This window comes from Lissotriton helveticus, chromosome 7 (genome assembly GCF_964261635.1).
Source record: "Lissotriton helveticus chromosome 7, aLisHel1.1, whole genome shotgun sequence".
NCBI classification, from domain to species: Eukaryota; Metazoa; Chordata; class Amphibia; order Caudata; family Salamandridae; genus Lissotriton; species Lissotriton helveticus.
The window spans coordinates 1,822,927,596-1,822,940,324 of NC_136068.1; the positions used below are offsets into that span (position 1 = coordinate 1,822,927,596).

A 12,729-nucleotide genomic window follows, 5' to 3' on the forward strand; every position below is an offset into this window, starting at 1 on the left:
ACGCAGGAATCGATGCAAGCTTCTCACTCAGACCAGCAAGGTCAGAGCGGGTGCTCCTTTTCAGGGGAGCAAGGGCCAGTCTGGAGCAACCAGACCAGCAGTGTTGTTCATAGTTTTCGTCGCCAAGATGGCCGCTAGCCACGTGGCAATTGGCCGGGATGGCGCGTCAAGTGGCAAAGTGCAAAAGGGCCCCACGCAGATTGTGGAGATGCTGGGGGGCTGATCTTCGGTGCAAATGCTCCTCGGTGTAGGGGCTTCTCAAACCCCAACGCACAGCATCGAGGGTGCCTCAGGTGCTGCGCAGTCAGCTTCTCAGGGGTCTTTCAAGGGGTCCGGTCCCACGTCTCTCGGTGCCTCCACGGGTCTCTTCTTTTCAGGGACTGTGGATCGGGCTCTGAGATGTCTGGGAATCCAGGTCTTGTCAGGCTCTGGGCTCAGGCTCCGGCGGGAGGCGGCAGCAAAGCAGATGTCGAGTTGCTGGTTGGGGCCTGTATTTACAGGGTGGTCACTCCTTGGCCACAAGGGAGATTCTCTTCAGTATTCTGTGCAGCAGAATGTCGAAGTCCAGTTTTCTTCTTAGTTTCAAGTCGAGTTCAGGATGAGCTGAAGTCTTGGGACACAGCCCTACTCTTATTCCAATTCTAGGGGCCGGATTACCTGCTAGGTCCCTCCTCTGGGTGGGACCAGGAAGGGGGGCGGTTACACCCCCTTTCCTTTGTCCAGCTTCGCGCCAAGACTGGGGCTGGAGAGCCCCAGCACAGGTTTGAACTGGCATATGCACAGGGACACCTTGTGTGCCCCAGGCATGTCTGATTCTATTCAGCCCTGTCCTACCCAATACACAAAATCCTGTCTGGGGTGGTGCTAGCACCTCCCAAGGCAGGAAACCCTTTGTCCAAGCCTTCCTCGCTGGAAGGACTCCCAGTAGCAGGAGGTCAGACTTGTGTCTGTGGTGGCAGCATCCATTTTGTGATGCTAAGGCTCACGTTTAACTTTAACCGGGGTTCAGGTTAGGTACATGTCGTGTCCCTCTAAAAGGGTGGAATGCTACCCCCGTCGCCAGAACTGGCTAGGGGGTAGTATTCCAATTCGTATGACACCTTACTCGACATGTTTTGATAAAGCCAAACCAAAGATAGCATTTAACCGCGAGGTTCATAATGAACTTAAGAGTATATGGTATGGCAGTATCATGCAACAGCTAAAGGACTTGGTTCCGAAAGCTGCAGACAGGCTCAGCTCATGCCAGAGCACCATCTCACATATTTCCAAGCACTCTGCCTCCAGGATTGATGAGGCCTTCCATAGGAGTGGCTGATAGGAACATAGGTGTCCATTTTAGGTTAGATATAGGCATACTATATCTAAGTAAGGGGTGATTACACCGACTTACCCCAGCTGAGTGATCAGCCAGTTGTGTCAAATATGGAGGCCAGGCCAGGGGTGGCACAATATGTCCTGCAGCCCCTGGTAGGCCTTGGAAGCACCTATGCCCTGGGTACCTGGGGTACACTGTTACAGGGGCCTATAAGGTGAACCAATTCCAATTGTGTTTGTACCTAAGGTACATGGAGTCCATTTTAAGGAGAGAGCAATTAGCCTGGGGCCCTGAATAGCAGGATCCCAGGCCAACTAAAGTAAACAAGCATTTACAATGCAATAGGTCTCGCAGCATTAAAGTTTGAGCTATTGGCATTGTATATTACAATGTGTTGCATTAATTTGTTATCAAACTCTGAATTGTTTTATAAAGATTGATTGCAAACTGTCATATGTTGCTGAATAGTAAGCAACGTTGTGAATAATATTGTTTGCTAGTCATCCTTGGGTACCAGAGTACTTCACTTGAGGCAGAGGTATTATCTTTAGACTACAGGTGCCGGTGCCGCTTGAGCTAGAAACAGGGCCAGCCACTCACTACTCTGCACTCACTACTCACCACTCACCACTCACTACTCTACTCACTACTCACTACTCTACTCACTACTCACTACTCTACTCACTACTCACTACTCACTACTCTGCACTCACCACTCTGCACTCACCACTCTGCACTCACCACTCTGCACTCACCACTCTGCACTCACCACTCTGCACTCACTACTCTGCACTCACTACTCTGCACTCACTACTCTGCACTCACTACTCTGCACTCACTACTCTGCACTCACCACTCTGCACTCACCACTCTGCACTCACCACTCTGCACTCACCACTCTGCACTCACTACTCTGCACTCACCACTCTGCACTCACTACTCTGCACTCACTACTCTGCACTCACCACTCTGCACTCACCACTCTGCACTCACTACACTGCACTCACTACACTGCACTCACTACTCTGCACTCTGCACTCACTACTCTGCACTCACTACTCTGCACTCACTACTCTGCACTCACTACTCTGCACTCACTACTCTGCACTCACTACTCTGCACTCTGCACTCACTACTCTGCACTCACTACTCTGCACTCACCACTCTGCACTCACTACTCTGCACTCACTACTCTGCACTCACCACTCTGCACTCACCACTCTGCACTCACTACACTGCACTCACTACTCTGCACACTCACTCTGCACTCACTACTCTGCACACTCACTCTGCACTCACTACTCTGCACTCACTACTCTGCACTCACTACTCACTCGGCACTCACTATTCTGCACACTCACTCTGCACTCACTACTCTGCACACTCACTCTGCACTCACTACTCTGCACACTCACTCTGCACTCACTACTCTGCACTCACTACTCACTACTCTGCACACTCACTCTGCACTCACTACTCTGCACACTCACTCTGCACTCACTACTCTGCACACTCACTCTGCACTCACTACTCACTACTCTGCACACTCACTCTGCACTCACTACTCTGCACACTCACTCTGCACTCACTACTCACTACTCTGCACACTCACTCTGCACTCACTACTCACTACTCTGCACACTCATTCTGCACTCACTCTGTACTCACTACTCTGCACACTCACTCTACACTCACTACTCTGCACACTCACTCTGCACTCACTACTCTGCACACTCACTCTACACTCACTACTCTGCACACTCACTCTGCACTCACTACTCTGCACACTCACTCTGCACTCACTACTCTGCACACTCACTCTGCACTCACTACTCTGCACACTCACTCTGCACTCACTACTCTGCACACTCACTCTACACTCACTACTCTGCACAAGGGTAAGAACACCGCCTTCATTCTTTGAGTCAGGCTAGCCTTAAAACTTTAAGAGCCTGAGCTCCTAACATATCTTCACTAAAGGGTCGGGTGTGGTATATCACAAGCTGAGGTGTTGTACTTTTCTAGCTCGATCTTTTTCAAAAGACACCCAATGTATTTTTTTTATTGAATCTGACCCTCCCCCACTCCCCATTTATTCTTTACGAAATCTGTTTTGAGGAATGGTCCTGTTCACTACCTCTTCAGAAAAGTGGTCAAAGAGTTCACAAATGTAGTCATGACTACTTAAATACAGAGGTATGATTCTTGGCACACTGGAACCCACTGTTCTCTTGTTGTTATCCTCATTAAGGGTTAGCATCAACTGTGCTCCGAGGTATGAATAATCACTACTGTCTGGTTCAATACTCCCAGTACATGCACTACGATTCCTATTGATTGTACCTTCTACAGCAGATCAATTATTGAGGTTGAGTTCGCAAGTATACAGGCTAATCTGGACATGTGCAATCACTACTTGAGGGGTCATTATCCCTTCCCTTGCATTAAGTGTGGAAGCATTTTCGCCACATTCTAGGTTCCAATGGTCAGCCGCATTCTCAGCCCGAAGAAGGTTTTTTTGTGTGTATCTGCGTCTATATTGTGGAACACCTTACCGGCATGCATTTGCAGAGAATCAAATCTACTTCAGTTCAGAAAACAGGTAAAGACATGTCTCATTAATTGCATCAGAGTTAGCATTCATTATTGTACTCTCACGGCGTCATGTTGTCCCTGGGCAACGTTTTATTAACTTACGAGAGTAGCGTCACCAAGTTTTAAAACGTTAATACCCCCAGGGCGAGACGTTTCTACTCCTTCACGCCGACAACTCTTTGGTACCCCGGGGGTGTCAACTACAGCTCACTTCTGTTTTTCGTGAGAAGTCCTGCCTCCTCGTGCTTCTGTCTCGAGCGCGCTCTCGTTTCTCCTCCCTCCTCTCCTTACCTCCTCCCGCAAGCTCGGCCCTGCCTCCCACCGCTTTCCAAGGCAAGCCGCTCGGTGACGCACCCCTGCAGTCGGTGGAAGCGCACTTCAGCTGCCCCACTCCCCGCGCCTCTCGATGTCAGCCTCCCGGCGGAGCTCTCCCGGTTACATTTCCGTTGCTTCAGATCTGAGCGCGTAATGGTAAAGCCGCAGCCGGAGCTTGGGAGGGAGCTGGGCTGGTGTTCGGGGAGCAGGGAGAGAAGGGTGCTTGGGACCGACCAATGAATGCAGCTTGTATGCGCGTGTGTGTATGTGGGGGGGGGGGAGTCTCTCTGTATGTATGTGGCCGCTTGTGTGTGTTTGCGCATGCGTGTGTGCTTCACAGGAGACAGCGCCTGGCCGCAGCGCTCGTTCGCGTGCGCGTGTCACTTTCAAATCGCCTCCATGCGCGCGGCCAGGACTGTCTCCTGGGAAGCACACATGCCGACAAAAGGGGCTCAGCGGAGACGCGCTTCGCGCGGCTAGCCGAGACCTAAAAACCAGCTAAACACCAGGCAAAAAGTTTGGGGGTAACCATAGTCAGATATCCACCTTCCTACAGTAAGCCCTCACTTTTTGCATAGGTCCATTGGGTCCCTACTAACCAGATCCCCAGGGCCAGATCTTTTTCCCCAAAACTGCTTCACGATTGGCACAACTTAATCCCCTTCAAGTCCCTAATAAGGGATATGGGTACTGAAGAGGGTCCTCTGGAGCTTTTGCACTGACTATGCCACCCCACGGATCCCACATCAATGCTATGGAAAACGACCTGTACAACACAGTTGTTACACCGCGGTATGTTTACATAGCCGGCATTACAACGCAAGTCGTTACAATGACTTGCACTGGATGATGCTCTAAGCTAAGGAATCGTATGTTACGTAGGCTGGAGTTGGAATAGTAAATCATACTATTCCTAAGTCCACCGCCTTCCAGCGCAAGATGCAAGTCATTGTAACGACTTGCGTTTTAATGAACGTGATGTAAAATACTGTGTTGTGAATGTATGCATTGTAACCAGCCGCGGCCCGTGGAGGGAGTTCTGTTGGGGCAGAAAGGCGGGGGAGGGGCAGGTTGGGGAGTGATAAAAACTGGAATATGGATAATTGGAGGTAAGTAAACAATTTAATTAATAAAACAAATTTCGTACTGTGGGCTGCATCGCATTTTGCGATGCAGGGCGCGCTACGATTTTTTTTAATTTATTAGATTGTTTACTTACCTCCAGTTATCCATATTCCGGTTTTTAGCACCCCCACCCTGCCCCTCCCCCGCCCCACCATTCTGCCCGACCGCAACTCCCTCCACGGGCCGTGGCTGGTTGTAACGTCATACATTCCAATGCTATGCATGCTGCTGATGTAGGCTGTGTGTCTTGGTTCAGGAAAATCCAAAGAATCAACACGGCACCCAGCCCTGTGTGCTTTGCCTCCCATGCACTGCATAAGATGTAGCCAAGTCACCCCTACTGCAGGCCTTTAGCCCTAAGGCAGGGTACACTATATAATATGTGTTGGCATACCTGCATGAGCAGATATGCCCCTACAATGCCAAGTCTCTTCTTGGATGTTGTAAGTGAACAGGGAAGCCGTAAGGAGTACAGGGGCTGGATACTTGGCAAGACGAGTTCCCCAGGTCCATGAAGGCTTCAATGATTTCTAAGTTGTTTGGTACCAAACATCTTGTCTTGATAAATCCTCATTGATGCCAGTGTTGGATTTAATAAATAAATACACAGAAGCGACCCTTTTAGAGGGTCCCCTGAAAACCTACCAAGCACTTGTGTGGTCCCTGACTTGTTTTCGCCAGTCTGCCACCACAAGACAGGTTTCTGCCCTCATGTGAGTGCTCTCAGAGGACAGAGACAAAGCCTGCTCTGATCAGAGGCACCTCACATCTCCTCCAGGACAGAAATCCAAATGAATACATTTTGGATCGCCGTTCCTACTTCCAATGCTCACTTCGATCTCTGCCTTCCACCCTTTCACGTCTTTTCTTCTCTTCCTTATTTACCTCTTCTTTCCTCAGTCCCCTGCATCTCCTCCTTAACCCTGCTCTCTCTTCTATGTGCTACCATCATCCCTCCCCAACCTTCCTTTATCTCAGTTCTGTGTATACACTTGACTCCTTTCTCTTTCCCACCTACTTTTTGTCACTTCTTCTCTCTCCCATTTCCTTCTTCCTCTTCTCATCCACATCCTCAGGTTTGCCAATTTCTTGTTCCTCTTTACCCTATTGCTTTATCTTCTATCCTTTCCCCTTTTCTGACTCTTACTGCCTTCCTTTATTTTCCTTTCTTGCTACCTTTCCTCTCCCTCCATCTCCCCTTTTGCTCTTCTCCTTTTTCATTTTCTTTTACCCATGTACGTTCACCTTAATAGCTTTTCTTTTGCTTCTCTGTTTCTCTCTCATCTCTTCGAGTTTGTGCTCCGTTTTTCTTCCCCTACCTTCAGGTTTCAAAGTTTCCCCCAGAGGCCCCTATGTGCTGCACCTCACAGTCTTCCAACCCTTTGTCGGTCACACCCATTGTGCCTCAACACCCCCTTCCCCGCCCCACCCCCCCCATGTAAGAGCAAGCAGCCACGCCTCAATAAGCAGAGGCTCTGGCAAAACAAATAATAATAAAATGATCAGGACAGTTATGGGAACTGGTACCAATCATAGGGGCGACGGTGGCCTATGATACCTCCGGGGTCCGTCCGGTGTTACTGCTCCTGCTGCACCACTCATACCTACGCCCATGCACTTGTTCCAGATGCTGTTAAATGTTGTTCTTTGTAGTTTGCTGAAGCAAACCATTTGTATACGACCAGTGCGCTTCTCCTTGAGTGGGATAGATCCTCACTTGTAAGTGACAGAAAGGAAAGCCTGTGCTGTGGCTGTGCAGAAATAACATACTGACTAGTAAAACAATGAGGTGAAAGGGAAAAAAAGTCGCAGATTCAAATAATTCAGTCCGCCGGCTTTTTAGGTCTCGCCTGGCGTTAGCAGTGTGCATGCGCTGCGCTCGCCATGCGAGGGCTTTTGGCAATCAATACAGATTCAGAAGGGACTTGAAGCCACGCCCCTGTTTCCCATTGTCTGGCGACATCGTTTATGGTAAACGTTGGATCATGATTAGAAATCTGGCTTCTTGGTTACCTCCTTTTCCACTTTTAGGATGACCCATGTGGACAGGCCGATGCCATCTTTGTTGCCGTGACATGGTAGCTGCATTCCTTACAGCGCGCGCTCCGCACATTAAAGCTCACCATTTGCTTTCCACACGTTAAATGTACTGGTAATAATGGCTCACCTGAGTTATAACAGTAGCGGCCTCAGTCGAGCCCACACGAAGTACAACTAGCTCAGAAGGTTCTCCATGCCTCTCTTTGAAGCGGACACTTCTATTTGTATGCCGATGTTTGTTGCTTGTTGTTAATGAATGTGTATTTCAGCTCGTGTATCATAGCAGTCCCACACACCATTACATAGCAGCCGGTTTTACCAGAGCTCACGTTCTGCGGGAGAGGGGATCCTGCACACAGAGTCTGCCTGACTGTGCTTCTGTGTAGCACATTTCCTCCGCTCCTCCCACCTCCCGGGGGGCAGGCTCAATTCACACAGTGATCCATCTCTAGAGCCTGCGGAGGGCAACACTAGAGACCAGGCGCGGCAGGGACCCCCGGAGATTATGCCCGGGCACAACAATACCATGGACCCCGATCTGCATTCCCTCAGCTCCACGCTGCTCAGAAAGTCAGCTTAGACCCGGGGAGCCAGCAGTTGTCCTGGAGGGACTTGCAGTCCATACGCAACAAAGCTGGTTAGTGTCCGAGTCCTTTAAGCTGGCAAAGTGACCCTAAACAATTGCTCTGCTGTTTACCCCTGCTGCAGCCTGTCTACCCTGTGGAGTGGTGTGGCTCACTGGTTAGAGGTGGCAGACCCGTAAGCAGAGAACGGCCCGGGACCAGGGTTCAATTCCCGACGCGGCAGGGTCGTGGACCAGGGTCAAAATGGACTGGATAATTCTCGCCTCGGTGCCTACTCTAACCAGGGAACACACTCTGCAACTCTGGGCATTAAGCTTGCCTCATCTCTACAACAGCCCCCCGGGGATGCCTGGTCTCACCTTGGAGATACCCAGAAAGGGACCATCTCACAGGGAAAACCAGGACGGGTTCCCCAGTGGTCTCCAGCGCCAGGATACTCCATGGAGTCGCAGTGCGCTTTACAAGTACACCCACCCCTGCTGCAAGCCGTATCTTTTATGTAATTCATGTTCTCTAAAGTCCTTATATAATGTAACTGGTTATATTGTTTAGCGCTACGACACCTTCGGGTAAAGTATGCTCTATATAAAAACGCATACATAAATAAGTAAATCAATTATACCCCAAAGTCATGCCTCCCAAGCGTGCTGTGAGCGTGTGCTTGTGAAACCACCGGCTCTGTGTGCCCCAGCCTCGCTACTAGCTCCTCTGCCTGTGCTCGGTGTTTGGTTCTCCCTGGCTAGTATGCATGCTCCTTGTTGGTTTTGCACTTGTGTTTAACTCTACCTTATAGATGGTGTAAAACAACAAGTGCTAAATCAGAGCAAGAACAATTAGCATAAACCCCTTTATCAGCAAGAGCACCCACTTTGAAGGCGCCTTGATTAGTTGTTTCTGATTATTTATTTCCCAAAAATTGAAATGTCAATAAAGATATCTTTTTGAAAATTAACTCTTTATCAGCACAGCCGCATAAACGATCACAAAAATACTTTTTAACAATTTTTGTACTAATGCCAACTTTTTAAATGCAGCACTGAGGCTTTACACACACTCAAGATGTCAACGTAAACGATGCTGTAATATTTGCTTTTTCTAAAGTGCTGGTGTTGAAGTGCCTAGCAAATTCTTTTTATGTTTTCCTGAAATGGAAAGTGCTCCATTGTGAAATCAATTAGTTGCAGCAAAACATCTGTGGAAGTGTGCGATCAGGATGTGGATAGATATATTTCCAGTTTTTAGACAGAATTCTGAAAGTTACACAGTGTTTGGTTCTTCTTTTACTGGAATATGGAAGTGAAATTATTAAATCGAAAATGTACTCCACACTAGGCATTCTTGATAATAAGAAGTGCTTTGCTTACCTTCTGCCGGGGGGTGGGGGGGGCACTCTGAGTTTTGAAAAAAATACCCAGAACCTAACAGAGGGGCCGATTCACAGAATTAATCTGAGACAAAGTCCTAAACTTACTACTTTTGGTATTCAAAGAAGGCATTTAGTAGTAGTAAGGTTAGTATTTTGTCTTACGTTAGCATTTTGTCTTAAGTTAGGATTTTGTCTTAAAACCAAAACTTAAGACAAAATCCTAATTTAAGACAAAATACTAATTTAAGATAAAATACTAACTGTACTACTGAATGCCTTCTATGAATACCAAAAGTAGTAAGTTTAGGATTTTGTCTCGGATTAGTTCTGTGAATCGGCCCCCATTCCCTTAAGTGGCCACCACAAGTTGCACAAGTGAGTGAAGACTTGCACAAGTGAGTGAAGACTTGCACAAGTGAGTGAAGACTTGCACGAGTGAGTGAAGACTTGCACGAGTGAGTGAATGCTTGCACAAGTGAGTAAATAATTGCACAAGTGAGTGAAGTCTTGCACATGTGAGCGAAGCAAGCCAACCTGAGGTCCTCTAAGCTGGTTTGGAACATTTACAAAAAATAGGGCCATAATATAATACATGTTCAGCAATGTTTTCATATAAATTGGCTAAAGGCTATGGGGCAGATTTATGAAGGCCTTGCGCCGCCGGTGCGTCACTTTTTCCCATGTTAAAAGTGACGCACCGGCGGCGCAAGGCCTTCATAAATCTGCCCCTATATTTCTAGAGACATTTCTGAAACATTCCAATAATGTCATTCTCTGCCATGTACACTGACCGTAGACAGGAGTGTAAGGTCCCACACCCATCCCAGAAGTATAATGAGAAAATCATTTGCAATGCAATAGGTCTCGCATTTACGCAAATTTAGCCCCTTCAGCTGTGCACGTTGGCCAACGCCCGTCGCGAGCACTACCTCAGTAGTGCTGCGCACATCCGTTGGCCTGTGCGGCCCCGCCCGCTCATTTAAATCGCCGCACCGCGGCGGAATTCACACCTCGGTTAAGCTCCTGGCATTGTAAATGGCAATACCTTTCATTTATGCTTTCAGAACCGAATCATAAATGAAAGGCAATGTAATTTACAATGCTTAAAGCTCAAACTCGCGTAAATGCGAGACCTATTGCATTGCAAATGCTTGTTTAAATTGAGAGGAAAGCTAGATTCTCTCCTTTAAGCCACCAGAGTAATAAAACAACAACAAATCAAATAGACGATTTCATTGATGAAAAAGTGTAGATGATCTTAAAACGCGTTTTTCTTTTCCTTTTTCTCAATTCTTTATAGATTTTTCAAGAAAGGAAAAGGACAAATATTATAGTTGTTTTCATTGGGAGTCTGCAGCATGGGCTGCTGTCTGCTCCGTCCGCGCCTCATCTCTGCAGTCTGTGCCCTACTTTCGTGCAGTCAGCACCCTGTCTGTGCCCAGCCAGTGCCCCCATGCACGCTCTGGGCCCCCCCTGCACAATCTATGTTCTGTCCCTGCACAGCGTGGATCAGGTCTCGGCGCAGTTTGCGCGACCTCTGCGGAGTCTGCGCAACAGCTCTGCCCTGTCTCTGCACTGCCTGTGCCCTTGGTCTGTACGGGGTGCTCTCTACCTCTGCTCAGCCTGCGCAATCTGTGCTCCATAGCGGGTGCCCTATCTGCGCAGCTTTGCGCACTCCTTCCAGAGAGTCTGGGCTCTCTATCGGCGCCGTCTGCGCACTCTCTCGGCACCGTCTGCGCACTCTCTCTCGGCGCCGTCTGTGCCCTCTCTCTACGCAGTCTGTACCACTCTTCTGCGCAGTCTGATTCTCCTCTTTGCGCCGTCTGCGCACTCTCTCTCTCGGAACCCTATGCGCACTCTCTCTCTCGGAACCCTATGCGCACTCTCTAAGCAGTCTGCACCACTCTTGTGCGCAGCTTGATTCTCCTCTTTGCGCCTTCTGCGCGCTTTTCCTCCTCAGGGCTCAGTCCGCGCTTTCGTCGTCACATTCTTGCTCCTCGAAGCACCTGTCGAACAGGTTGTGCTTCAGATGAACACATTTTAATAGCTTCACTCACCCCTGTGGCCCCGGGCGCTCTGCGACCAAGGCGAGGCCTGGGAGGGCCCATGGAGGACCGGTGACGGAAAGGGCCCAAGATAGCGCCGAGAGAGAGTGGAGCAGGGTGAGGCACTAGGCGCCCGTCAGGAGGTGGCTGGACCGTACCCCAAGACAGGGCAGAGGGCTCATTCAAAGCCAAGTGAGGGTCGAGCACAAGGAGCGGAAAGACAGTGCACCCGAGGGGGGCCCGGTGCGGCACCGCGCGCCTGCGCCAGCTGGAGAGACACTGCGCAGAGGGACCGGACTGCGCCCGGCGCAGAGCGCAGCGAGGGGGTGGCAGAGTGCCAGCAGTGACACCGTGCCATCACAGCAGCATCAGAGGGGAAGGGTAGCCGCGGAGCCCCCTGGAGGATGAGGGGGGCCTGGACCCTCGTGCTCCTCAGTGGCCTGCTGCAATCAGGTAAGGTAGTGCCCCCTGCTGGCCGGCAGAGGCCGCTCTCAGCTACACTTTCACAGATCCGGGCCAGGACAGGGGGTAGATGGGGCTTATGGATATGAAGCGCGTCCTTCCCACGGACAGTGCCTTGTGCACGGCCGTCCTGGGGTGCAGGCAAGGGTGGGGAAGCGACCCTCTTCTATAGATCATGCCAGTGTCATCCTAAGGATTTTAGGGGCCCTTTTTGTATATCTTTTCATTTTAGTAACCATTTTTTGCTAATTCATGCCCTATGTTGCCTAACAATATTGAATTATGGATAAAGGTACAATCAATCAATCAGGAAAATGATAAGTGCGCTACTCATCCATGAAGTTCTCAAGGCACTGGGGGAGGGGGCGAGGCAGCTCTGGTTAGTCGAAGAGCCAGGTCTTGAGGGTCCACTTGACCTGTTGTTGATCAGTAGTTCGTTCCAAATCTTGGCCTCGATCTAGGAGAAGTTTCTTTCCCCCGATCTTGGTCTGCAGATGCGCAGGGGTTTGGCGAGGGCGAGGTCTGTTGATTGGAGGATGCTCTTGGGTTCGTGAAAGGAGATTCTGTCGTTGAGATATTGGGGTCTGGTGTTGTGGAGGCATTTGTAGAAACAGTTGGAGGTGACAGTGTTGATCTGTCAGGTCATGAAGATGGAGGAGTCAAGTACAATGCAGAGGTTTCGGGCATGGTCCGTGGGAGTGGGCGGAGCGGCCGAGGGCGCTGGGCCCAAGCAGAGGGGGATCCGAGGACAATGGCCTCTGTCTTCTCCGAGTTGAGCTTCAGGCAGCTGCTGCTTATCCAGGATACAACGTATTTCATTCCTTCCTGGAAATTGAGTCTGGTGGTGATGGGGTCCGTGGTGAGGGAGAGGATGAGCTG

General features: G+C 49.7%; 1 protein-coding gene across 1 annotated transcript in view; it reads left to right on the forward strand.

Annotated features, from left to right (window-relative positions):
• The first annotated feature begins 11,481 nt into the window (after nucleotides 1-11,481).
• Nucleotides 11,482-12,729, forward strand: part of LOC144767733 (urokinase plasminogen activator surface receptor-like) — a 129,696-nt gene continuing 128,448 nt past the window's right edge. Inside the window, exon 1 of the mRNA XM_078651119.1 lies at nucleotides 11,482-11,841. Coding sequence (XP_078507245.1) covers nucleotides 11,793-11,841 — 49 coding nt within the window. The 5' untranslated portion in view covers nucleotides 11,482-11,792. The remainder of the gene's footprint in view (nucleotides 11,842-12,729) is intronic.